The sequence below is a fragment of the Antedon mediterranea genome, chromosome 4 (assembly GCF_964355755.1).
Source record: "Antedon mediterranea chromosome 4, ecAntMedi1.1, whole genome shotgun sequence".
Lineage (NCBI taxonomy): Eukaryota > Metazoa > Echinodermata > Crinoidea > Comatulida > Antedonidae > Antedon > Antedon mediterranea.
In genome coordinates this window covers 28,338,724-28,366,222 of record NC_092673.1, presented here as the reverse complement: position 1 = coordinate 28,366,222, position 27,499 = coordinate 28,338,724, and the positions used below count along the sequence as shown (strand labels likewise).

At 32.9% G+C, this 27,499-nt stretch overlaps 4 protein-coding genes across 5 annotated transcripts; 1 reads left to right on the top strand and 3 right to left on the bottom strand.

Annotated features, from left to right (window-relative positions):
• Positions 1-965: 965 nt before the first annotated feature.
• LOC140047150 (histone-lysine N-methyltransferase SMYD3-like) lies at positions 966-6,538 on the bottom strand. The gene is made up of 11 exons (XM_072091992.1): positions 6,347-6,538; positions 6,050-6,110; positions 5,547-5,654; positions 5,215-5,278; positions 4,824-5,013; positions 4,184-4,286; positions 3,634-3,805; positions 3,043-3,189; positions 2,448-2,613; positions 1,850-1,958; positions 966-1,461 (listed from the first exon to the last, which is right to left on the bottom strand). Exons 1-11 carry the CDS (start codon positions 6,508-6,510, stop codon positions 1,336-1,338), a joined length of 1,410 nt encoding a protein of 469 aa, XP_071948093.1. The 5' UTR covers positions 6,511-6,538; the 3' UTR covers positions 966-1,335.
• LOC140047151 (calumenin-B-like) lies at positions 6,454-10,598 on the top strand. Of its 2 annotated transcripts, none has more exons than XM_072091994.1 (8): positions 6,454-6,544; positions 7,031-7,210; positions 7,599-7,704; positions 7,990-8,168; positions 8,549-8,662; positions 9,294-9,387; positions 9,500-9,642; positions 9,840-10,598. In XM_072091994.1, the coding sequence occupies exons 2-8, from the start codon at positions 7,037-7,039 to the stop codon at positions 9,990-9,992; spliced, it is 963 nt and encodes a 320-aa protein (XP_071948095.1). In that variant the 5' UTR covers positions 6,454-6,544; positions 7,031-7,036; the 3' UTR covers positions 9,993-10,598. The 2 variants fall into 2 exon arrangements, with proteins under 2 accessions (XP_071948095.1, XP_071948096.1); XM_072091995.1 differs by lacking the exon at positions 6,454-6,544 and adding an exon at positions 6,558-6,574.
• Positions 10,599-10,604: 6 nt separating this feature from the next.
• Positions 10,605-18,911, bottom strand: LOC140047149 (actin-related protein 5-like). The gene is made up of 16 exons (XM_072091991.1): positions 18,602-18,911; positions 17,918-18,025; positions 17,018-17,329; positions 16,824-16,919; positions 16,117-16,310; positions 15,421-15,537; positions 15,175-15,267; positions 14,453-14,542; positions 14,053-14,160; positions 13,653-13,883; positions 13,246-13,357; positions 12,864-12,925; positions 12,410-12,504; positions 11,689-11,881; positions 11,276-11,387; positions 10,605-11,149 (listed from the first exon to the last, which is right to left on the bottom strand). The coding sequence occupies exons 1-16, from the start codon at positions 18,801-18,803 to the stop codon at positions 10,989-10,991; spliced, it is 2,286 nt and encodes a 761-aa protein (XP_071948092.1). The 5' UTR covers positions 18,804-18,911; the 3' UTR covers positions 10,605-10,988.
• Positions 18,912-19,853: 942 nt separating this feature from the next.
• LOC140047148 (uridine-cytidine kinase 2-B-like) lies at positions 19,854-27,396 on the bottom strand. Its single transcript, XM_072091990.1, has 6 exons — positions 27,295-27,396; positions 25,950-26,109; positions 24,758-24,854; positions 24,315-24,460; positions 23,828-23,974; positions 19,854-23,294 (listed from the first exon to the last, which is right to left on the bottom strand). Exons 1-6 carry the CDS (start codon positions 27,394-27,396, stop codon positions 23,134-23,136), a joined length of 813 nt encoding a protein of 270 aa, XP_071948091.1. The 3' UTR covers positions 19,854-23,133.
• Positions 27,397-27,499: the final 103 nt, after the last annotated feature.

Below are 27,499 nucleotides of genomic sequence, written 5' to 3'. Positions count from 1 at the left end.
CAGTTATCAAATTACGACTACACTGATCATATCCAACAATGTGATATATGATATTAATATAAATTATTATTAAGGTAGATATTAAAAGATACGTGCTCAGTTATCAAATTCTGACTACACTGATCATATCCAACAATGTGATATATGATATTAATATAAATTATTAATGAGGTAGATATTTAAAGATGCGTGCTCAGTTATCAAATTACGACTACACTGATCATATCCAACAATGTGATATAGATTATTTATATTAATTTTGATGCGGTAGATATTTAAAGATGCGTGATCAGTTATCAAATGACGACTACACTGATCATATCCAACAATGTGATATAGATTATTAATAATAATTATTGATGATGTAGATATTAAAAGATACGTGCTCAGTTATCAAATTATGACTACACTGATCATATCCAACAATGTGATATATAATATTAATATTAAAATTGATGACGTAGATTCTAAAAGATGCGTGCTCAGTTATCAAATTATGACTACACTCATCATATTCTACAACGTGATATAGATTATTAATAATAATTATTGATGAGGTAGATGTGAGATGCGTGCTCAGTTATCAAATTGTAACTACACTGATCATAATACTGTACACATAGTCCTTATGCAATTAGACATTGATTTAGTAGTACTACATATCATTTGTTAAATTAAGAATGTTGTTTCTGTGTTATTAAAAAACTTATTAAAATTTTTTAAAGTAAAAATATCAGTATTGATACCTATAAATTTGTTTATCATAATAACATGCTTGATATTATAATAATGTGTTCTTTATTACAACTAAGAAACAATTATGTACGAGGATTATACACACTGATAGCTCTCAGTTATCAATAAACGACTACACAATATAGCTCACGTGCGATAGACTTTGTTTTGTTGTTTTTAATTGTACGTATATGGAACGCCGAAGCTGACAAAAGTACTGTACAATGGAAGAAACCAGATTTTTTGTTTTATTTCATAAAAAAACTTTTATTTGTATAATATAAACATTTTTATTACAGTTTACAATATGTACACTTGACATCTGTCTACACTATCAAACTTTAAGTGACAAAAAAAGTGTGATGTCCCCAAATATGTTAGTGAATTCCCAAATATGGTAGTGATATGATATGACATCATCATGTTCATATATTACATTTTTGTCACATAAAGTTTGATAGTAAAGACAAGGCTTTATAAATATTACAGAGAGACAGCATGTGTAAAAAGAGGTCGCTTCGAAAATATTCATCCACTACTGGGTGTCTCTTTGTAATTAATATTTAAAAGTAGTAATATGTTACTCCTTATGATGTCTTTTTACTTGGTTGCATTTTGATTTATGGCATCAAATTTAGCTTCGTACGTGTAGTCCATTTTATGTTCTTGTAACTCTTCATAAAATGTGTGCTGTTTACCATGAGTAATACCAATTATGTCAATGGCCTGTAAAAATATTATTATCATCAATATAAACATACAGTTTTTAGTATACTGTAAATATACTGTATTGACCGAGTATAATCCTACCCCATGATTTTCTCTGAATTTTATACCCACTGTCCTCCAGATTATAGATGGTCATAATAAATAATAATGCATAACAACAAATACACAAACAAACAGTTATAAATTAGTATTCCAGTAGTCATGAGTGATATGTCGCTTGTTGGAGATATTTAATACAGCTCACTATGGTGGCTGGACTGTTCCATTCTCCTTTTGACGTGTGTCCATTCTGGGAATATGGCAATTATAGTGCCTATACAAGTAAAATAGGGTTCCATGAAATAGACTAATTAAATTCATAAATTCGGTAAAAATATTTACACACCTGTTGTATGTATTTAATAGCTTCAGAATAGTTGTCCAGCCAATCATATAGTTTGGCTAACCTACACAGTTGCACACCAGCCAATGGATGGTAACATGGATAGTACTTACTGGAGAAAAAAGAAACAACATTTTTGGTAAATTAGGTACAAAGAGCATTGACCTCAAAGGTCATGAAAAAAGAATTGAGTAGAACTGTTCCCTTTGGACACCCCTATTCAGGGGACACCCCTATTATGCTAACACTTTCATGTGAAAAAACAAACAAGGAATAATGTATGTTTTAACACTGTAGCCAGACACACCTGTTAAGGGGACACTTTGTTTGGTCCTAAAGCCTGTTTTCCAACATATTCACGCAAATCAAAATTCCTGAGTTCTGATTGGTTGCACAAAGATTAAAATATCAATATGCATGTGCATTAGTCAACACTTTTCGATTGGTGCAAAAAAAAATCCCTTAAAATATCAATATGCAAGTGCACCAGTAAACTCTTTTCAATTCTCGCTAACAAATTGCCTAGTGGAAAACTTAAAGGTATCCCCTTAATAGTACAGAAATCTATATATACATTATAGATCTGAATAATAGGACTTACATGGTGGGTGGTGTAGCCTTTTCACAATATTTTAACGCTTGCCTCCAGTTCTGTTGGCAAATAGCAATATCAGCTAACTTATTCAAAACATGAATCCAGTAAAAATGCTGAGTATGCAATGTGCCTTCTAGTCGTCTTGATAACTGAATGATTAAAGATTCATCATCTGTTAAACGTGTTAAGTATCATATTATACAATAGTTTAATATAAAATAACTTACTAATAACATGTTTTAAAATTACTGTACTGCCTGTAGTAAATACAGAAAAAAAGAGGTATAAAGAAACATTATACAAATAAGACCAGTCAGACAGCGTCATATGACGAGGCCCGACGAGTTGTCTCATCGGGAGAAAAATTAAAACATGTTTATAGTTCTTCTGACGACCCAAAACCTATGCTCGTTGATATGCTCAAGATGACTCGTCTCGTCTAGATTCAATTTAGAGAGCACCGATGAGTCAAGACGTTTCGTCGGGCCTCGTCATACGATGCTGTCTGAGTTGGCCTTTAGAATAGGACAAACATCTGACCAATCAGAGAATATTGAGCACCAATTATGTTATCAATACTGTATGCCTGTTACAAGGATACTATCAGCTGCTAAGTGATTCAGGTTTACTAAGTGGCTTTCAGAATCGTCTAAAACCTTCTTGCAGTCTTCTTCAAGTTCAGTAATCTCAGAAGATCGTATTGTTGAAACCTCCGCACCACACTCAGAGCAGAGCTGAAATGAGTTTCCTAGAAATTAAATGGTAATAGAAAATTAGAAGTTAAATTTAAAATGACAACTAAATGTGTTATAAAGTTTGGTTTGCAGTACATCATGTATTTATGTATGTATCACAAACCTACTATAACTTTACTAGTGTTTATTCACCATGCAAAATACGGTAATATGCACTTTAACCTATTAGCATAAAAAGTATACAATTTTTATAGCCCAACAGACATAAACCTTACACAATTATATACATTTACAAACAACACCAATGGTATATTTTTAAATGTTAGATTATACATTTTGAGGAAAGTCAATGTCTTCTACTCCAAAACCTACCATGCAATACCTTATTAATTTATATATTTATAGACAAGGTCAATAAGGTCAATCACGATGACTACTAAATTGTCCTGTATTTGTCTAATAAAAACAGATTTAAGTTTGTAGGTTAAAACACTTACTATTTTTCCTTAGAATCTGACCGGAACATTTCTGACATACAATACTTCCCATCTGTCCATCATTAACACGTTCTTGGCAAGCTGTACAATCACATGTAAAGAAATATTGATCTTGCAGCATTTGTTGACGGATTTCAGTAGGATACATCAAATCAATGTAACTGACCAAGAGCTACAAAAAACAAAATATAGTGGAGCTGTAGCTTGTCGGTTAACATGCTTGCCTTCCAATCCCAAGGTCCAGGGTTCAATCTTGAACTAGTGCCAGGATTAAACACACAACCCTTTCAACTCCACTCCCTAATAAGCCTAAAATGAGACTTAAAATGAATTATAAAATCCATTATCCGTCCTGTGGATGCGTATGAAATATTAAACTATACATACTATTTAAAAAATTTTTAAAATAAACATACTGTAGCAAAATAATCACTTTACTGGATTTGTCACTCAAATAACATAAGTCCAGTTGCTTAGTTATATTTTATATTCTCACTCTAAAATATATTTCCAAAATATTTTGACAGCAGTATTTAAAATTGAGTTTTACCTCTTCTCCTTTTTTGATATTCTTGACAGCGCGCATATGAAGAGTTGTACTATTAAATACAGCAATACAGTTTGGACTGCAACTATGGTTAAATATTGCTGCTCTGTTATAAAACATAACAATAACAGTATTAGGATAAATCCAAACCAGTATCAGTTATAGGTACTTTAGGACAGACAAAAAAAACAAATATTCTGTATTATATAACACCTAAATAACTTCCTGTCATTTGATTGGACGAATGTGGGTCACATGGCATGCAATAGTACGCACTATTAAACGATCGTTTAATAGTACTTTTTTTCGTGTACGAAAAAAAAAATCTGTTCCCGAATCTGTTCAAGGATGTAGCCAATCGAACGAGCTGAGATGAGTCATGCGCCCTTTATTTTTTTACTATAATACACAAATTACCTCGAGTGCGCCGCATCTCTACTAACGCACGCTGACTTGTGCATTATTTGTATACTAGAAGTCAGTCATATAAACAGTGTCGTGAGTTGTATGATCATTCATAAAAAAAGCTTAAACAGGTTTATGATTAAACAAAATGTATTTACTAGAGTAGCTACAGTAAATTTTGACATGATCCTTTACACTGTAATAATGTAACTTGTTCCAAGGGACGGGTTGTACTTACTTGAGGTAGAGTCCAACACCAATCGATTGCATTTCTTTATCACAGATGTTAAATGAGTTACAAGCAACCCTACCAAACAGCTCAAGCATGTCTGGATAGCTGGGCACATTCTGAATTCCTAAGTAATTTCCCAGGCACCTCATAATATCTATCACTAACCCTCTAGCTCGTTCACTAAACTGCTTATGATCTGAGAAAAGAAGAATTTGTGGTTAATAATTATACCTCCAATATTAAATATTATATTCAATATATATAAAGTATATTTTGGGTTTGAGCATATACTAGTCTTAAATGAAAATATCAATTTGTTTACAGAGGAGCCAGTGAAATAGGCCTTGGCTAAAAAGCTATACAAATTGCTTAATTATAAAAACAACAGCATTCTTACTTGATTGAAGTTCATGTAAACCACAAGGCAAGTTAAAGCCACCATTTTGGTATCCCGAATCAGCCTAAAAAACAATAAAAACATGCTATTGTTCTCATCATTGTTGTTTTTAGATATTTTATTAGAATTTTTGTCAACCGGGATGGTGTAGGAACGGGTGCACACAATATATTACAATATTAAAAGTCTGTCAAAAAATAGATAGTATGGTATCATCAAAAAGTAGTTCATAATTTCATTTTAGCTGTCAAAAACAGGAGTGTGCGACCCTAGCGCTTCCCCCCTGGATTCAGCCCTGTTTACATTTCTTATCTTGGAGGCTTACACAGTACCTTTACGACTTGAACAAGCCGTGCCATCAGTAGAACGGTTTGTGATGGTCTATTACCTACACGCTGCAGATTCTTACATTCCTCTTTGTGCACTTTCCAAGCAGATCTCTGAAGAAGCACAGAATAAAAGACATTATACAAGTAAATTTACAAAAATATTATATAATAAAAATGAGGTTCAATTGTTAATGTTATATTTTGTGTGTTGTTATGTTCCCACTTACTTTATTAAAGTATAAATAAATAACTTTATTAAAAGTATGAATAATGGAATAGTTTCATAATATAATAATAATAATATGCTAACTAGCAGTTGTTTTTCTGCAAAAAGGTTGTGAATATGTTCGTCTAGGCCTAATTTAGTTTTTTAGGGTGGAGTGAGGAGCTTGTAAGTTTAAAAAAATTTAAAAACAGCACTCAAATAAATTGGTTTGGGTCCAAAACTTTAAATAAATAGAGTCCACAATCATCGAAGAATTGAAATGAAGATGAAATACAATTACCTGACATGATCTATCACAGTAACTTTGTAGTTTACATTTAGAGCAACGAAGGAGCTTGTCACTGAAAAAATAAATAAGAAAACATATTATTTATTAAGTTTATTTTATGCACATATAACACTGCAGGTATTCATTATTCATTAAAGAAAATTACAATTCCGCCCTCTATAGTTATAAGATTTGTAGGAGGCCTAGGTGACTTAAAAACCTTGTCTAGACGACTTCCCGACGGCGAACTGTTGGTGCAGTAATAGGTAGTAGGCCTAGTGCTAGAATTTTAAGCGGTCAAATATCTACCTATATGAACAACAATAATCACATCTACGTTGAGCACGTCTTAAGGAAAACACGTAGGGAACATCAGTAAGAATTTCATCACCAGGAATCAAATCACAGGCAGCAAAAGCACATTTTCCTCTTGTTTTGTCAATGCGCACGTCGAAACGCGAGACAGCAGCCATCTTAAATATTTCGTTGACAGCAAAAGGTTGACAGGTAGTTAATAACTTTTGCCCAATTACATAAGTAAGTAGTGGACAGATGAGAGAATCCTCTCTCTGGTGGTGGTGTGAATAATAAAAGTAAAAGTTTTTAAATGTTGCTTTTTATCATTATCACATGTATTTGTAATTGTTGATAACATTATAATTTATAGTATTACTAATTACAGTAACTAATACTTGAACAGTACAGTAGTAGTACTAATTAGGCTATATTATCAGGTAAACAAGATTTGCACAGAGAGTTTTAAATTTCCTTTTTACAAGAAGGTACAATACAATAAAGGAAGCAGACAGGAAGGCACAAATCTACAGAAGTCCTTTGTTGGTTTGCCACAATTTTGATACTACTATACTGAGGACTAAGTAAACACAGATAATTAAATTATATTAGAATAATTATATACAATATATTTTGAACAATTAATGGGAACTAAAGTTCCTCAAAGAAATTTATAAAAATGTATTTTTCTGTTTATAGTATTCAATGGGACACTCTTATGGATTTAGTTTGCTTGTAGTAGTGTCGTCAATATGCCTACTAATAGTAACAGTGGAATCAGACAGAAAACATGCTGAATCTAACAATATGGCTGATCACGAGCAGGCAAATGGTGTACATAATGTAGAGTTCGATCATCAGGCTTTTCTTGGCGGTGAAGTAAGAAGCAAAGAAATATATAGTTTAAATAAACATTTTTATTACATATGACATGCACCAAGAAAGCAATCATATCATCAATCATCAAATAAATAAGTAAATAAATAATGTAGATGCTGAATCTATGATACACATACAGTAGACTCCAAGTGACATTTTGTGTTTCTAGTACAATAGAATCCCTCACCCCTATTCAGGGACAAACTCACTAATTCTGTGGGCTGTTATATAGACGTTCTACTGCATATCCTGTGCTATGTTGTCCTTGGACAGCAAGCATAGAAGATTAAGCCCCAATTTGACTACCAAATAATTAGTAGTGGTAGGAACTGTTAATTGCCAGTTGTGATATAAATGAGATAATATATTTATTTGATTAATTTCTCAGAACGCTGCGAAAGCCTTTGAAGATCTGACAGAAAGTGAAAGCAAAAATAAACTGACAAAGATAGTAGAAAGTATTGACAAGAACAATGATAGCTTTGTTTCAACAGGTGACACTTTCAATTTGCAGTTAAAAAATAAAATGTCCAAATATGGCAGTATAATGCACAAATATGGTAGTGATATGACATCTTGTACATATATATGGCACATGTTTTTTCACATCAAGTTTGATAGTGTAGACAGATCTTTACCATATTTGGGCATATCACTACCATATTTGGGCATATCACAACCATATTTGGGCACATCACACTTTTTTTGTCAAACTAGTTTGATAGTGTAAACAGAGCTTAAGAGTATTGTCATAAGATTTAAAATTCTCCTCGTTTCAGATGAAATGGTTAGATGGCTAATGGAGTCGTTCAAAAAGATTGATAGGGATGAATCCATAGTAGTATTTGAGATGCAGGACAAGAACAAAGACAACGTGGTTTCATGGGATGAGTACCTGGAATTTGTTTTTGGCTTTGTGCCAGGAGAGGATTTTAAACCAGAATTATCGTACCAAAAGGTTTGTCCTTAATGGACATATTCATAATATAAGTTATGGACATAGGATCTGGTTTTCACATATCCATAATTTAAGTTTTGAGTAGAATAAAATAGTAATCACATATTATATGTAGGAACTAATTACCATACAATACAAAATACAATGACAAAAATATGTTATTCCTTATTTTTAATTTTGATAGAAAATGGTACAATACAAAAATGGCGCCATGCATACCCACATTTTCAACAACCTAGACATATTGTGTAATTATTTGTCGCTTGAAAACCTACAATCTGCAAAATCTGCGTCGCGGAATGCACACATGATACGTCCTAGCAAATCAAAAGGTTCCTAATGCTCTCAATACATTTACTATTACTACTATTAAATTACAGGAGATTTCCCGCAATGAGAAGCGGTTTAAGTCATCTGATATGGACGGTGATGGAGTGTTGAATACGGAGGAATATCTACCGTTTCACAACCCACGAATTGCTGATCATATGAAGGTACATCATACATACAGTCTGATTTGTATATTTATTATTTTAACAATTAGTTGTTGATATGTTGTAGGTCTGTATTAACTAATAATAGGGAGGTTTCGCAACCTTACGAATACGATAACGAAACCGGATACGTCACACATTTGTGAAACTTTTGAGCTGATCCCCATTTCATATTCGTAAAGCGTATTCGTGTTGACGAATATCACCAGTCATATTCGTAACTACAAAACGAGTATAGTTTTTGATCTATTTTGCACATTTTGCATTTGAATCAGGAATGATTCATGATTATGATATAATTATAGATTTATTGAAAGTAATTTACTAAAGTAATTTACTAAAATGCCAGGTCAATTTTGATAAATAGCAGTTTTTAAAGTCCTCACTCACTCGCTTTGATGTCACGCTAGGCCTAGGCAGCCAAGCACCAAGCAACACTTACCTTCGCTTCGCTCAAATTTACTGCAGTCATATTTTGGACGCGCCTCGATATTTCGTTGCCATGCGAAACAGATTTTTTTATGGCTTACGAAAACGAATACGTGTGCGTGACGTATCCGTTTTCGTATTCGTAAGATTGCAAAACCTCTCTATTAACTTCTTTTAACTAATATACTCTACAATTTCTTAGGATATCGTCATAGAACAAGTGTTACTAGATTTAGACAACAATATTAATAATGGAGTTGATTTAGAAGAATTTCTTGGAGATTACTATAAACAAGGTAATTAATTTCTTGATTATTTGACCAAAAAATATATTTAAAAATGAAAACAAAATCTTGTATATTTGTATTTTGTCAAGGGTTACAACATTTATCTTGTTTTTTTTTTAAGATGATGGCAATCCCCCAGGATGGGTGAAAGAAGAAACAGAATTATTTAACAGCATTTTAGATACAAATAAGGATGGTGTATTGAAGGGAGACGAGATCTATGCTTGGGTCTCACCAAAATATAAAGATAATGCTGTAGATGAGGTGAAAGAGATTAACTCTTTTAAGTCTAATACTCTAATACTGTATTCTTTTAAAAATAAAAACTCTTTAAAATAAATAATTTAAAAGTAGATATTTGGATAATAAGGATACCTGTATCACCCATAAACCCATCAATAGCAGAACTATAGTATTTATGGTTTGCACATTTTTCAAAAAATTATAATTATTTTTATTAGGCTTTGCATCTATTAAAAGAATCAGACGATGACATGGATGGAAAGTTAAGTTTGGAAGAAATTCTAAATCATTACGATGTGTTCGCTGGTAGCCGCGTCACTCATTATGGACATGGTTTAACAGGGAACAGTTTATTACATGAAGAGCTATAGAAATATTGTGAGCAGAGCAAGTCAGATGGTGTGTTAAAGCTCTGTTTACACTATTAAACTAGTTTGTCAAAAAAAGTGATGTGCCCAAACATGGTAGTGATATGACATCATCATGTCCATATTTGGGCACATCACATTTTGTTTGTCGCATAAAGTTTGATAGTGTTTACAGAGCTTTACAAAGGATGACACAATGTAATGAAGAGCTGTATACACACAATATGTATAGGAGATTTAGAGTTTTAAAGCATGATACAAGATAAACCATTGGGAAAGTCACATCCAGGCAATAATACTTAAGTTTAAGTACAATTGTTACCAGTTGTACTTAAGGTGATTTACATTTATACCACATGGCAGCAATACAGTAAGAGTTTACTTAAAGAAATTCTACCACTATGCTAAATTCACAAAATCTATGCATATCTGAACACAATTTTATGTAAAAGTACAGTATTTTATAATTTATTTTTGTATATGATCTTTAATTTCTATAATTGAATTAAATACTGTGTATTGCAGTATTGATAATGGTGCTTAATAGTAATATCAAAACGAAAAACTAGATATAGAAATAGGTATGGCAAGACATTTGGGACAATAAATGTGTGCATGTTTGTTATTTTTTAACTCTCGTCTTCTTGATCTCTCGATTTTGTTTGTTCGACATATGTATAAATTGAATCTTATGGAAAACATGACATATTATATCCTGTGTGTGATACTATTGTAGTAAATGCATTAAAATCTCCCAATACCAGACACATACCTGACCTAATATGTCTGGTTTTCCAGGAAGACTGGTATTGGAATGTGTTTCTAATTGTAAAAATAAATTTAGGAATGTTTAGACTTCAAGGAAAGTCTGTATTGGGAGAGTTTCCGGTTTTCAGAGTCTGGTATTGGGGGAGTTGAGTTCAGGGTAGAGTGAATTAATAATTTCACTCTTTCCTGGTAAGATGTATGTAGATTGACGTTCCTTACTAAATACTACAATCATTTCAAATTTGGAGAGTAGATATTTGATGCAATGTGTTCCTTAAGGTAGTCCATGCCTTTCTCTTCATACTCTGCTCTTGAGCAACTCCCAGAAATAAGTTGATCAGAGTCACTAGCCCACTTCTTGGCCCCATACCATGGATCAAGAACAGGATCGGCTAGAGAAAAAAATGGTACAAATTTCAGATACACTACTTGTCATTGGTCAAAATTGGCACCATTTGTCACCCTTGAATAGGGGTTTTCTTTTAATGTTTGATATGTTACAATAAAAATTTACTTACCAGCTTTTAGTATATTAAACGTGGATTGAAAGGGTCGCATCTCAAGCAATTCTTTTGTGATTCTTTGCTCTATTCCTGGGTATGACATATTCCCACCAGTTATAAATACATTCTATAGAAAACGTTGAAAACAATCTTTAGATTACAGTCGAAACATTTTACATAAAGAAATCAAGAAATGGCTTCCAAGAAAACAAGATTTTAGAGATGAAATTGGTAAAACTACAGTTTTAAAAATGTATAAAATGCTATTAAGCACTGTCTACACTATCAAACAAAAAAATGTGATGTGCCCATATATGGACATAATGATGGTGTATCATTACCATATTTGGGAATATCACTACCTTATTTGGGCACATCACACTTTTTTTGTCAAACTAGTTTGATAGTGTAGACAGAGCTTTACAAACCTGAACTAATCTGTTCTGAACCTCAGGGCTATATTTACTGAGTACAAACTGAAGGGTTTCTGCTAGGCCTCCTTGTTCTAAGCCAATCATTGAAGGCTGGAACAATATCTCTGGGGCTCGAATCCTTTCTGTTCCAAGGTGGAGTTGATAGTACTCTGCCAGGTTAAAATGACTAGAGGAGATGTTTGATTCCCTGTGAAATAAAAAAAAATTTAATTAAAAAGGAATAAATAACCCAGTCCAATTTTTACCAATCCTTTAAATTATTTCCAAAAAGTAACAATGCCATTTGTTTACATTTTGCTATATTAATTAAAATTCTATATCCATTTTTGAAAGCTTTTATCTCATTTGTGCTTAAAGATATATTGTCCCCCTACAAAATATTTTTTTCAAATTTTTTTTTGAACGTGCCATTTTAATGGCACATAATAGTTATTCACTTTGACCAAAAACTGAAAAAAAAAATGTATTTAGCCGAAAAAATGTAATTTAAAGTAAGAAATACTTAAATTGTCTGTCAGACAATTGTTTTTGGTTAAAATTAATTGTTTCTTTTGTCTTTTTAAAAGTGAAATAATTTGTTTTCTTTGGTTTTTCTTTACAGAAGTGAATAACTTTATTAATACTGCAACATGGCGTATTTAAAGTCTGATTTTTGAATTTTCATTTTTCATGTTTTTGGGGGACAAGACATCGTTAAGTGTACACAATTGTTTACTTTTCATAGCTAGGGTCAAAATCTTGCAATAACTGTTCAAGTTCCATTAGTTTTTCCTGCTCTTCTTCGGAGTCACTGTCATCACCATCACGACTCTGAAAAAACATTAAAATAGTTGTCAAGGAAACATCGAGAAGATCCATTGATGCGTAAACTGAAAACCGAGGGAGCATTGAGAAATAATGACAAATTTAATTCTATATTGTAAAGTATTGTTATTGATTATGAAAAAGGAAAAAATAATCAAAAACCAGTATTTTGGGGAGCATTGAAATAAGTAATTTTAGTATGGGGAGCATTACTGAATTAAAAAAATGTAAGTAAATAATTTTAGTACTGGTATTACTGAATCAAAACAATTGAAGTAAATAATTTTAGTAGAGAGCATATTACTGAAAAAAAAAATAATTTCATACGAATATGGGGAGCAATACGAAACAAAATAAATTCTTACAACTTGTTTGTATACGTCCCAATCATCATCATTCATTCCAAATGTATCTTCTTTCTTCTTAGCTGATAAAAAACAAAAAACAAACAAAGCGATTTACTTAACACAGGGAATAATTTCGCAAAATGACACAATTGCTACACACTCGCCGAAGTGATTCACATATGTTTGCGATACAAAATACAAGGCTAGAATAAAGCAGTTAAAATACTTAATTTCCCGCATGATCGCAATAAAAAATGGAACTGGGTTTCGTCTACTAGCGTTCCTGCTCCCAACTAGTCATCCATTCATAGAAGCGTTGATGAAGCAAGCCTACCTGGTGGTAACCATAGAACGGTCCTGAAAATTGTAGAAAAACAAAACAAATACTTCTGATACGTACTATCTTGAGCCAGTTGGGCTAGTCTTTTCATTCTTTCTTGCGCCTCCAAAGTCCCTCGCTTTGCTTGTTTGCTCCTTTTTTGATGTCTTGTGGTCCTTTTATCCACAATCTCCTACAAAATTGTTTTATATATTGATATGAATAATAACAAAAATTGTAAATGTAGGTAAAATATTATCAATGAGCTTGAATGTGTGTCCCAAAATAGGAATTTTATTTCAAAACTTGGATATATCACTACCATATTTGGGCACATCACACTATTTTGTCAACTAGTTTGATAGTAGACAGATTTTAAGCTTTTATTTTGTCAACTATAGTTTAATAGAGTAGACAGAGCTTTAGAGCATGTTATAAATGCTCATTTATTAAGACTCCCAGAAAATGTTAGTAGTTTTTATTCCTACCTGCTTGACAGATTTTACATTTTGTAACCATTCTTGGAACTCTTCTTCTCTGTTTTCCTCTAATAGTTTCAGTCCTTCCTCCATCCTGTTTCTAACTTCTTCTTTCACTCTCTTGGTTAGCGTCTCTTGTATCGTTTTCATCACTTGTTGGCGCTTCTTCTTCTCTTGCATCTCCATCGTCAATTTCTCATCAGAAATTCCTAGCAAGTCGTAATCCGTCCCTTCACAGGTCTAATAGAAAAACATCTTGCATTTTTTTTTCTGGCTGTTTTACTTTTATCATTTTTATTTCGATTTTTCCTTATTATTGGTTGTTTGAATGTATACCATCTTAATTGTGAGAAAATCAAACAGATTATATGAACCAATGAACCTGGTTAGTGCAGGTATGGTAACTGACCTCTGTGTCATTCATCTTATCTTTGGCTTTACGAATGGATGCCTTCAGCTTGCCAACAGCCAACAATATTTCATCCTCATTTGAAAATCCTAATTCTTCAATAAGTTTCTTAAACAAAGAAGCAGTAAAAACAGTTATTAAAATTAAAAATGTTGGTGAAAGCAGAATCAAATATCAAATTGGAGATCTAGGTATGGTTCTAAGGTTTAAGATGTAGCAACAAAACAATCAATAAATCCTTGTCTGTCTGTCTGTCCTTTCTCTTCATAAAGCTCTGTCTACACTATCAAACTATATGTGCTCATAATATGGACACGATGATGTCATATCACCACCATATTTGGGTACATCACTACCATATTTGGGCACATTACTACCATATTTGAATCAGTGTACTTACAAATCTTGAATCATCATCATCGTCTTCATCTTCATGCAATGCTGTGAGAGCTTCCAACAATTGTTTTAACTTTTCTTGGTCAGCAGTTAGCTTTGAGGAGAGACAGGATACATCATAGCATACTGTATTAACATTTACCGTATATCCTCAGGTATTATCCCACTCCGGGTGTAATCCAACCCCCTACTTTATGTCCGATTTCACAAACAAGCATATCTTCGGGTTTAATCCGACCCCCTACTTTATGTCTGATTTCACAAACAGGCATATCCCTGGGTATAGTCCAGGATGTGACTGGATGTAAGCCTCTCTCTAGCCAGTTCAGATGAGTTTTTAAAAGAAATGCTTAATTACCAATTATATTTTTTTCCTGAACCAGGCTTCTCCGGGTATAGCCCACCCACCAAAGTTGGCTCAATTTCTTGTTCTTAGGGGTGGAAGGGGTGGGGGGATTATACTAGAGGATATACGGTATTATATTAACATAGTGTACATCGAACGAATTCTAAACCGGTCAGTGATATACTAAAAATGTATTGATTTTTTTTAGATAAATTATATGAAGGAAAAAAATACAAAGATGAACTGGTGAAGCAAGCTTGGATATTGATGAAAAATAATTGAAAAAAGATGATAGTTTCATGATGGTTTTACTATTGCAAATTCCGCTGAAATTGTGTCAATTAAGATAAAAAAAATATTTATTAAACAAAAGTTCCAACCTTTTCCTGCCTTCTTTTAGCATTAAGTTCTTTGAGTCGTTCAACCTTTTGTTTTCTTTGTTCAATCTTGTCTCCGGTAGACCAACCTGGAAGCTATGCAATACAAAGTCAATACAATAAATACCATATATGACCGAGTATAAGCCCATGCTTGAGTATATAATCCCACCCCCTAATTTAGGCTAAATTCCAGCATACCAAAACTGATAAGTATATATGATTATAAGTAAAAATATTTGCTCTTACTGGGGTATATGGCAACTGCATTTTATGAACATGTTCGTTGTAATAGTTTTGTTTACTCCACAGTTCAAGATTAGAACAAAATTCTTCTGCTATGTAACAATGCTCTTTTAACATTTCCTGCAAGAAATGATAAATTACAAAAACAGAGACATTTGAGTTTATTTGGAAGATATAAATCGTAAGGGACCTGAATGTCATCTCTGCTGCCTAAAGTCTATTCTAAAGCTTTTGTATAGCACCTACCAATGGTGTGATATAAGTTAAACATCACCCATACTCTTTTGACACAAACCAAAATGCTTTATAGGAGTTTGTCTATGAAATGTGGAAAGTACTTCAAAAGTAGTGGAGCTGTAGCTTGGTGGTTAACACGTTTGCCTTCCTATCCCAAGGTCCAGGGTTCAATCCTGACCTATTGCCATGGCTGTAACTCACAACTCTTTCAACTCCACTCCCTAAGCCTCAAATGAGACTGTATGCAATGTAAGCACGATAAATTATTTAATAGTTTATCCATCCTGTAATTGGAGTTACTTGCTGTTGGATGCGTATGAAATTTAAAAAAATGTATTGCTTGCTTTTCCAATATTTATGACCTGTGTCACTGTTGAGTAATAAAAGAAAAACTTGGAACAATTTTTTATCCCGTCCCCAAACATACGCTTTGGTAATGCAAACTTCTGAGAGCATCCCTACCTCAGATCGGCTAAGGTTAATAGCGGCAAAATGTCTATGGTACTTTAATTGAAGCAGTCGATGTAGGAACGCTACAGACTGTGATCCTCCAACGTTGATACGTCGGCATTGCGTAACATCCAATTTACCATTTACAAAAGGTAGAACATGACTTGTCTGGTAACCAGACGATAAAATGATACCATCGAATTTCACTGAAAATATTTAAAATACATTGGTCAAATTGTGCAAATGGAAAGAAAGTGGTTCACTGTCCGCTGGGATGGTCAAGCATGTACGACGACACTTTTACGTGTGCAATCCAGAATACAATAATTGAATACTAACATAGAACGACTATAATCACAGTGGTGTAACGAACAGCGCAAAGTCCCCTAGTTTAGCACTCCAAAGGGACCATCCAATGCTTGCATTGGGGCTGCTCATGCTCTGGGGCCCCTTGAGCTCTGGGGCCCCTTGAGCTCTGGGGCCCCTTGAGCTCTGGGGCCCCTTGAGCTCTGGGGCCCCTTGAGCTCTGGGGCCCCTTGAGCTCTGGGGCCCCTTGAGCTCTGGGGCCCCTTGAGCTCTGGGGCCCCTTGAGCTCTGGGGCCCCTGGGTTTAGCCAGTGAATGCTCATAACTCACTGACTATAACCACAAGAAATTAAATACTATAGGTAAGCCTTACGTGCCAGATTTAATAGAAAACAGCTATTTCAATAAACGTACTTGATTCTGGTCTGTTGTTGTACAAACTGTAGAGGGCGTCAACACCTAATGACACAGACGGAACTCGGTAACATTCAAATAAAAGCTCGTTCATCACTGAAATGGAAAAAATATATTAACACATTAAGACAGCCTTTAAGCAAGAAATTTGTCCAAGCAAACACTTTTCTGAAAAATACTGAATTATTACTTACATTGCCGTGAATGATTTGGATTACAGACAGCCTCCATTAACACAATGGGATGTTCCAACGACCCTTGACCTTCTATACCAAGATGAGAAAAAACGTGATCAAATACCTGCTCCTGTAGATCATAATTTACGACAACATCACGATCAAAATGATTTTTTAGCATCCATCGAACAACTTCTATGTTTGTGATGTCATTTCCAATATAAGTTTCATTAATGACGTCTTTTTTGCTTCTTTGCTTGGCCACTAAATTTCTGAATATAAGTCTAGGGTTGTCTTCGGTAGCCCAGCCTGCCCTGCACTGATATGACCCTAAACAAAATAAGGTATCATAAGTTTATTATTAAAAAAGAATATATGAAAATACTGCACAGCATATGGTGTTACAATTTTTTTTCTCATTTTATTCAGTTCATTCAATTTTATAGACAAAAATTAAAAAAAAAAAGGATACTTTTTAACTGAGGATAACCAATGAAAATTTAATAAAAACCTTATTTCCATTGGGTCCCCAAATACAAAAAGAAAAACATTACAACTTCCTAAGTTAAATTTTAAAAACAACAATACATAATAGTAAAATTGATCAGAGAGACATGTAAACAGACATGTTGTGGTTCTTGCCAATATGAACGTGGCTAAGTGTTAAGCTGGAAAAACACTTCCTATGACTATGTGTATTTATTTCAATGTGAACAGGATTTAATCCTAAGGCTCTGTCTACACTATCAAACTATTTTGAACAAAAAGTGTTCTGTGTCCAATGAAATATGATAGTAATATACCTAAATATGGTAGTGATATGACATTATCATGTCCATATATGGGCACATCACATTTTGTTGTAACATAAAGTTTGATAGTGTGAACAGAGCTTATAAAGCTTAGTGTATATCTTACCATTATCGATGATGAGAGGAACTTTATTTGTTTTGATATCAACAGTGTAATCATGCTCAGCTTCTGAACACAAATTGATGTGTTTATCTTTGAAAGCAAAAGTCATTTCTGTAAAATATAAAGAAAAAAAAGAAATTAAAAAAAAAAATTCTGCTGCTGTTAAACCATGGAGTAAAGAATTCTTTACTCCATGGTTAAACGCCAGTATTGAGAATTTTGTTATTCTGAAATAAAGTGATCAATCGTCATTCCAGCATTGGGGCTCTCTGATTGGTCAAAAGTGTTTAGCCATATGAATGTGTGCCTCTGTGATAAAAAGTCAATCAATTGAGTGAATGAATTAACTACGTTTCTGTTACTAAAGCTTTATTGCATTTATATATTAATACAACTATAATACTAATAGCATAGGCCTATGTAAGTTGTGTTTAAGGTCTAGGCCTAGGTAGGCCTAGCTTAATACTTAGGCCTAGCCAAGTAAGTAGCCTACTAGTTAGGCCTAGCCTAGCCCTAACTTAACTAACTATTATTATTAAAGTACTCTCTCTATCGCGCTTGGTTGGCCTCTTTCTGCTGCTGGTGGTGGTGGTGGTCGGATGGGCTTAGCCTAAGCTTAAGCTAGTTAGCTTATTTTAGCTAGGTAAGCCTACTAATAAAATTTAGAATTACTTTTTTTTTTTATACCATGTCCGAGTTCTAGGCCTGGCCTAGTAGTAGTAGTAAGTAGTGAAGTAGTGGCTCTTTTGTTCACTTCGATCTTCCGCTCGACTCTCTCGTCAATTCCGCGCTTGCATGAAAAACTGGCGGCGTATTTGTAACTATGGTGCGCAAAAAGTGACTTTATGAATGATAATGACAATATAAACAACAAACTGGTCGTCAACATTTTACAATATTAAATATAATATACAAATCAATCCTAAACCAATCGATTCTTGAATGTTAATGTTTGTAATGTTAGATTAAATTGTTGTGTTTCTTATTTATTATTTACCTTTACTTCAGTATTTCAATATTATTACAGTATTCATTTTGTCAACAACGTAAAACATTTAAAACTAGAAAGCCACTCCGAGAGGGCATACCTCCACCTACTGTAAAATTCTCCTACATAAGATTTCTCCGGTAAAAAAATATATATACAGTCAACTCTCCCAATACCGGACTCTCTGAAAACCAGAAACTCTCCCAATACCAGACTTTTTTTGAGGACCAAAAGGTCCCAAATTTATATTTACCATTAAAAACACATTCCGAATACCAGACTTTCCGGAAAACCAGACTTATTTGGCCGGCCCAAAGGTGTCCGGTATTGGGAGAGTTGACTGTATATATATATTTGTGTGTGTCTTAAATGCTGTTTGTGATTTAGGCTAATTTCATTACAAGCATGCGAGTTTGGTGTAATGGTTATGTAACAAGCCTTTCAGTTAACAATAGCTTCAGTTGACTAACAATAGAACAGCAACGCGAAAATCAAACGAGTGAATTTGAAAATAGGTTTTTTAAACTACTCGCATCAAAATATGTGCACATTAAATCAAATTCTGTTTTAAAATTACAAATCACAAATTATAACTCTTGCCTCTTGTTCAAAAATTAAGTTTTTTGGACAAGTAGTTCTCGAGAAAATGCAATTTCAGTTTACTTGTTACTTTAAGACTGCTCGCCGGCTTTTGAAAAATTCTGTCCTATCTTTTAACACTAGCAGGTCTAAAAAAGTATACACAAAAGTGGTCCCGAATTGGGACTGTGGTCCCAAAATTTAATGGAATGGTTCTTGACCACATATCTATCTGTCTATTCATTTTGGTAAAGATCTTATAATTACTTTTTGAGTAATCCTGCTAACAAACAAACAAACAAACAAACACACGCTACCGATTACATATACCTCCTTGGCGGAGGTAAAAAATGGAAAATACTTTTACGACTGTCAGAATTTTATTATCTTCAAAAATAAATGCGAAGCAAGAACAAAGAACATAAATCTTCTTTGTAATAATAACCTATACTCAACTAAATTTACAATTTAACAACTAATCATCACTACGGAGCATTGTATAGTGCAATGCATTCATAATTTTAACGAACACTGATTTTCTGCATTTTTGTAATTACACTACATAGAAATTACAAAAAGCATGTATGAAAATTTGAAATATGTTTTTATATAGCACAGGAGATTTTGAACAAATTAGTTAAAAAGAGTAATCTTTATTTTGAAAAAATGATGAAAGAAATAAAAAAGAATTGGACGAAAAAACATGCATTCATTCAAATAATCACACATGCTCAATAGTGCTGCTTTTAAAGAAATGTTTTTTTTTGTTTTTTTGTAGGCATAAAAAAGAACGCTTAACTAATATATAACACTTATTTAAGTAATTTACAATTACTCCATCTTTTATAAGAGGGAGATACATATTACAAACTGTCTCATTCCCTGAAATACATCTTAAATTCTTTCTTTATAATTAAATCTTGTTCTATCGCAAAAAAATGTTTTTGATTGTAATTTTACAATATCAATGTACCATGTGTGTACACTCAACACATTTGGTAGACAGCGTGAACATATGATGTACCATGTGTGCATACGGTACTACACGCATTTGGTAAACATCGTGAAAATATAGATAGATAAAACAAATGTATTATTGGAATGATTGTACAGTAATGAATTCTGCTATATTGTATAAATATGTTTTTAAACCCTTAATATCACATTGTTTACTGGCCACATTTAGCAATGAGGTTGTAATGGTTAGCAATCAATCAATCGGTGTTTTAAAGTGTTTCGCTCTGTCTACACTATCAAACTGTTCGACAACAAAAGTGTGATGTGCCCAAATACGGTAGTGATATATGCCTAAATATGGTAGTGATATGACATCATCATGTCCGTATATGGGCACATTACATTTTTTTTTGTCACATAAAGTTTGATAGTATAGACAGAAGTTTACAGGCAGTGACATATGTCTGTGCATAATTACAGTCAACTCTACAAATACTGTACGGACTCTGTCTCTCCCAATATCAGACTTTTCTTTGAGGTTCAAAAGGTTCTAAATTCCTTTTTGCCGTTTACCGACTTTCGAGAAAACACAGCTTGAGGGTGTCTAGTATTGCAAGAGAGTTGACTGTATAAATTAAATCGAATAAATTAATAGTTGTAAATATTAAATGTATACTGGAAACATGTAACTCGGAAGACCAACAATTTGAAAACACATTTTACAAATAAAATTTTCAATCAAACAATATATATATTACCCTGGAAACTTGCAGTTAGTTCTAAAATACTGAGCCTATCTCTCTGTACGTAATGTATTACATTTAACATAAATTTGTTTATGTTGAATTTCATATGTCCTTTTTTAATTTGAGTTGCTTGTTTTTTCCCCCTTAAACTAAATATACTTTATACAACATATCAAGAAATAAGTTAACAAATTTGAGTACCATGTATTTTTCTGAAAACTAAATAATTTCTTTTTTTCAATTCTATTCTGTGCTCATGGAAGAATTAGTTTTTTAAAATAAACAGTTTAAAATTCTTTCTTGTCTAAAAACGTGAATAACTTAAACCCTTATCTTTTCTATTAAAATAATGAAACTTTATTTCTAAAATTCTATAACAATTCAAATAACTTTACTTGCCAAGACTCAACTACGACAATACCACAGATCTCCCCACCCCCCACTTCTGTATACCTCATTCTAAATGCAATATACATAAATAAGAAAAAGCAAAATTAAAAACGGACTTCAGCGAAATATACAGTACATAGTTAGCTTTGTTTTTTTAACTAATAAATTTCAACTTATTTACTGCATTATGATTTTAATTCATAAATCATCTATATCAAGTTAGCTGTATGCAAGATGATTTGGTAAATGTACTATCTTCACTTTAATTGAGGTGGCAGGGATATTATGAGATAAAATTTATCAATCTATTCAGCTTTTCAAAAGTTTTTCACTGAATAAGGTATTCATTATTAAACCAGTTTTTACAACAAAACTATAATATACACCTTCACAGTAGGGAGTTGTAGTTTTCAAGAAAGAACAACCCCCCTCCCAAACACAAAATAAAAGGTACAAATATAAAAAAAAATAAAAATTGGGAGTTTTTCAGCACACTTCTTTTTTAAAACTTTTTACTTGACCATTAAAATACTATGTATAGAAGATTGTGTATAATGAGTAGTGAACACCATCCGGACCAAACAGTGTCCCCTTAATGCACTTGTCAATTGTATGACTCACTATACGACCCCCGGTAGAGGTGCGTCATGGGTGCGTCATTTACAAATAATTATTGACGCAGGGGTGCGTCAAAAAAACCTAGATGGTACGTCACATCAATGAACAAGGTGTGTCAATGTCCGTCACTTTACCACCCACCATATCATAAACAACATGGTCACAGTGCGTCAAAATGGGTGCGTCATGGTCACCTAAAGGTAAGTCACCTTTTTGACGCACGGGTGCGTCATGGTATTCAAAAGTATGACGCACATCGGACAAATGACGCACCTCTCCCGGGGGTCGTATAGTGGGTCATACAATTGACAAGTGCATAACAGGTGTGTCCCAAAGGAGGGGGTATTACTGCCTACCACTCCCTTCTGAAACAACCAGCATCCTAGCATGCACATTTCAAGGCATACAAGCAATATGATGTCCAAGCAAAATGTGCTTCTTAGTTGCTTGTTAATGCTAGCAAAGTTCCAATAGGGAAGGGCAGTGAACAGGCCTAGAGAATTCTAATCATTAGTGGCTCCTACACAGTCCCACAAAACCGTTTCTGCTCCCTTAAAAAATGACTTAAAGCTTACTATTATATTAATAATTGTGCAATTTACACTGATTGAAATTGAACTGGACGAAAAAACATGCATTCATTCAAATAATCACACATGCTCAATAGTGCTGCTCAATTGTGCAATTTACACTGACAGAACCATTATGTCAACACCTGTATGTAAATTAACATTTATTTACATTTGTGTGCCAGATTGTTTAAAAAGTTACACAAATTTAGTCAAAATGGCAATTATTAAATAATAAATAAAAAATTCATGAAATATTAAATACAAAGAATATTGAGAAAGCTGGCGTCTGAAGTTCTTGTAGAACTTTCACTGGAGATTGTGCATGTTATAGAGTATGCTGGTAGCTAGTAGACATAACAAGGTCATTTGTCAGTGGGGTCGGTTGCTGTTTAATGATTGGTCCCTGTCAGGCCCTGCGTCGCCATTCACCATGTGACTTTTGACTGCTTCTGTTTTTGAAGTTCCATTCATTCTTTTTAGACCTCCATTAGAAATATCGCGAATATGTTGGACAATAAGGCCTATTGCGACTAAAAGATGAAATCAATAATGAAGAATCAATTTATTGTCACATAATATACATACATGATATTTGTTTTCCTGAGCTTAGAAACACAGATACAATAAAATTTAAAACAATATAAAAACTTAACTAATTATCTTGAATATATGTTTATAAAGACAATTTCACTAACTCTTCAATTAGCCGATTCTCGGTACTGTATCTAGAATTTGTACCATAGGAAAATTCTTTGAAACAGTGTCACATTATGTCATAGGCCATAAGCCTAACCTAAGGCTCTGTCTACACTATCAAACCATAAGCCTAACCTAAGGCTCTGTCTACACTATCAAAGTAATTTGACCAAAAAATGTGATGTGCCCAAATATGGTAGTGATATGACATATCGTGTCCATATATGGGCACATCACATTTTGTTGTCCCATAAAGATTGATAAGCTTAATAATATAATACATGCATGTGATACATGTTACACTGTATTACAGAATTTGTCCATGATACTGGACAACTTCATTAGGTAACTTCATAACACTCCTTACCTGTGTTTTCAACACCTCGTGGAATGATTACATCGGCATATTTTTTTGTTGGGAGGCAAAATTCTTCAAATGCTGGTTTTACAAACTGAGTGTACTGAATTAGAATCTGTTCCAAATCACGACCTCTGTCATTAATATCTCGCAATACTACATTACAAATGAAGTTGTTTCATTAATTATAATTAAAAAGCAGAAATAATTTTAAAAACACTCCAAACAGTGATTAAGATACAAACTATTTCCCTACTTCACAAAATGCATGATTGTACATTGTAGTATTAACAAAGGAGATTGATTAATTAAAACAATAACAAAGAAGAAACCACCAAAGACGAAAGAGCACACAAACTATTTCAAGTCGCAGATAGTTACATACCTCTTTCTAGAAAGTTTTTTTTTTATACTTAAAAAGACATTTTTAATCTCATTTATAAAATGCATTCCTAAAAACTTGAATTTTCAGAAAACAATTAAAGAATGTAATTACCTCTTCTTGACAGCCTTGTGTCAGGGTCTGTATCCACAAACAGTTTCATGTGAAACATACGTCTAATTTCTGGGTAATAGAAGACAAGAATTCCTTCCACTATGACCACATCACCAGGATAAATTACTGTGAAACCTTCAGGTTTTCTAAAAGAACAATCAACATTGGTGCTGGTTCTCGGTGATATTGTAAAAGTATACTTCAGGCCTACAGATGTAACATGTTCTCCTTGGTCTTGTGTTCTTTGCAGGTAAATTTGTTTCATTCTATTTTTTGGACTTTCTCTATTTTAAGCTCTGTCCACACTATAAAACTAGTTTGACAAAAAAAGTGTGATGTGCTCAAATATGGTAGTGATATGATGACATCATCGTGTCCATATATAGGCACATCACATTTTATTGTCACATCAAGTTTGATAGTGTGGACAAAGCTTAACGTACCTGGAATGCGTTTTAAAGTCATAAACTGGCACTTTAACTGTTTTACCATATGCCACATCTTCCAATATCTGTTTCATCATTTCATAATCAAATGCATCTAGAAATAGACCAACAGGATACTTTAAATTATAAATAGTAAGACTCTCATCTCAAGCACTAAAGTTATTATTAATATATTATCAGTTGTTAATATCTTGCTTAACAGTACATTTATTTAATACATTGTATAATATAAAGTGTACATTTAGCATGATGTAGGTTCTAAGGTGATTAACATGTTGCTGCAAACAATTTTTGTTTAAAGAAGTTGCCACATAATTGTAATACTGATACCACAAATTTGGATAACAATGAATAATTATAAAACGTTTTAAAGTATAGGACTACATTTCAAATAACATATTTCCTACCAGCTAGGAATAAATTAATATTGTTATATATACATTATAATAAAATATTACTTTGTACAAATTCAAAAATTTTATAAATTGTTGGATAAATAAAGGAGACACTTTGAGCTCAAACAAAGGGTCCCCTTAATAAAGTTTGGCCGTAAAACATAATATATTAGGAAGGTTTCGCAACCTTACGAATACGATAACGAAAACGGATAAGTCATACATTTGTGAAACTTTTGTGCTGATCCCCATTTCATATTTGTAAAGCGTATTCGTGTTGACGAATATCACCAGTCATATTCGTAACTACAAAACGAGTATAGTTTTTTATCTATTTTGCACATTTTGCATTTGAATCAGGAATGATTCATGATTATAATATAATTATAGATTTATTGAAAGTAATTTACTAAAGTAATTTACTAAAATGCCAAGTCAATTTTGATAACTAGCAGTTTTTAAAGTCCTCACTCGCTTTGATGTTACGCTAGGCCTAGGCAGCCAAGCACCAAGCAACACGTACCTGCGCTTCGCTCAAATTTACCGCAGTCATATTTTATTTATGGCTTACGAAAACGAATACGTGTGCGCGACGTATCTGTTTTTGTTATCGTATTCGTAAGATTGCGAAACCTCTCTATTGTCCCTCGTACAGTACATTTCACAGTTTCTACTGAATATGGCTAAGGGGTGTCCTAAAAAAGGGGGTTCTACTGTGTTATGTGTCATTGGGAAGCAAAATTGTACTTTTAACATTTTCTTATTAATTTAATGAATTGACTGTGACGTCGCACCTGGATGATCAAAATTAAACTGTCCCTTGAATGCTTTTTTCTTCTCTTCTTCATTTAAAACTTTATAAAAACTGTCCTGACCAATCACATTTACCCTGCGTTGCCGACTCTCATGTTCATTTTCACCAAGTTGTTCAACAATTTCTGCACAAACTGATGACTAAAAAAAAAACATTTTACATGAAACAGAACCAGAATGAAAAAGTTATTTTATTTGCAAGATTTTTAAAATTTGAACGTATTTATTTTACAAAATAAAAATTAATGACTACTGTATTTAACAATGGCTACATTAAAAAATAAATCAGCATGACATGAATATCAGGGTCAGAATATTGTAGAATTGTTTTTGATATGGTATTTTTATACAACTCTTTCAATTCTGTTTATGATTGTCCTCTTGTTGCTTTGTGTAAGTTGAATATAAGAACTCGTACTCGTAGCAAGAGTTTGCTTCAAGTTACTTGTGGTCGTGTTGAATGCACAAAACGAGGTATTTTTCAGCGGTTACCTAACACATTTAATAGGTTGCTTGTTACTTGTTTGGATATTGATTTATTTTATGATAGTTTAAATGTATTTAAGGGTAAAATTGTTAAATCTCTATAATGTTCTAATCTTTGTTTATGTTATTGTTGTATATTTGAATGTATTATTATAGTTTATTATGTTTAGATTCAACCTGTTAGTGACGGTTTCATCACTGTTGGTTGTCAACTGAATAAAATAAATAAAAATAAATATATATAAAAAAAATGTTATCTTCAAATTTGCTGCCACCCCAAAATTAACATTCTCCTTTCAGCTTTAAGTGCAATGCTATTAGGAACAAAATGTTTATAATAAATTCAACTCTTTTTTTCAGATGATTTACACCATGCTCAAGCAACAGCAATAACTGATTTAGTGGTCTGGCCTGCTAACACTAAAATAACAGTTAAAGTTATGATGGGTATATTATATTTCAATCAAGTAATTACATCATCATCATCATTCAATATCATCCATAAATTACCCTCAGCCTTCTCTTTTATAAATAAAAACTTATAATAGAATATTAAAAGTAGCTTAGGCGTATTTTCTTTATTTTATTATTATTTCGAACAGGAATTATTAACGCAATTCAAGTTAACTAATAAAACATGAATTTTAAAAAGCTGTTCATTTCACACCACGTGTACTTGTTTACAAGGAAAAACTTGTTTTACCCCCTCTACGTATGGAAACTGACACGAGGTCATCAAAAACTGATTACGTATGCGATTACAATTTTACTAATTTCTCAATAAATGATACATTTACAAACTTGAAAAGTTAAAACTGAATTAAATAAATGTTTGCCTACTTTTCCCGATGAAGTACCACCAGCAACTCCAATTAAAAATGGTTTTTTGCTCATACCATTCAGATCACGTCCATTGTTCCGTTGCACACGTCGCCCCGCCATTTTACATACTAAATCATGAACGCCCCAACTGCTGAAATTATACAAAACCGCAACAAAAAATGTATCTTTTAACATAGAACGCCCTCTATAGTTTTAAACAAAA

Bases quoted from the DNA above. Each gene is read 5' to 3' on its own strand.
- LOC140047150 (XM_072091992.1), bottom strand. From the start codon at position 6,510: ATGGCTGCTGTCTCGCGTTTCGACGTGCGCATTGACAAAACAAGAGGA. The intron at 6,111-6,346 runs GTAGATATTTGA...TTATTTTTTCAG, and splicing joins GATTATTGTTGTTCATATAG to TGACAAGCTCCTTCGTTGCT. The intron at 3,806-4,183 runs GTAAAACTCAAT...TGTTTTTTGTAG, and splicing joins ATATCAAAAAAGGAGAAGAG to CTCTTGGTCAGTTACATTGA.
- LOC140047151 (XM_072091994.1), top strand. From the start codon at position 7,037: ATGGGACACTCTTATGGATTTAGTTTGCTTGTAGTAGTGTCGTCAATA. The intron at 8,169-8,548 runs GTTTGTCCTTAA...ATTAAATTACAG, and splicing joins CAGAATTATCGTACCAAAAG to GAGATTTCCCGCAATGAGAA. The intron at 9,388-9,499 runs GTAATTAATTTC...TTTTTTTTTAAG, and splicing joins TGGAGATTACTATAAACAAG to ATGATGGCAATCCCCCAGGA.
- LOC140047149 (XM_072091991.1), bottom strand. From the start codon at position 18,803: ATGTTGACGACCAGTTTGTTGTTTATATTGTCATTATCATTCATAAAG. The intron at 15,268-15,420 runs GTAAGAGCAAAT...TGTATTGCATAG, and splicing joins TGCAGTTGCCATATACCCCA to CTTCCAGGTTGGTCTACCGG. The intron at 13,358-13,652 runs GTAGGAATAAAA...ACAATTTTGTAG, and splicing joins ATGTAAAATCTGTCAAGCAG to GAGATTGTGGATAAAAGGAC.
- LOC140047148 (XM_072091990.1), bottom strand. From the start codon at position 27,396: ATGGCGGGGCGACGTGTGCAACGGAACAATGGACGTGATCTGAATGGT. The intron at 26,110-27,294 runs GTAGGCAAACAT...TTTTTTTTTTAG, and splicing joins GTGGTACTTCATCGGGAAAA to TCATCAGTTTGTGCAGAAAT. The intron at 23,295-23,827 runs GTAAGGAGTGTT...TTCATCTTTTAG, and splicing joins ACGAGGTGTTGAAAACACAG to TCGCAATAGGCCTTATTGTC.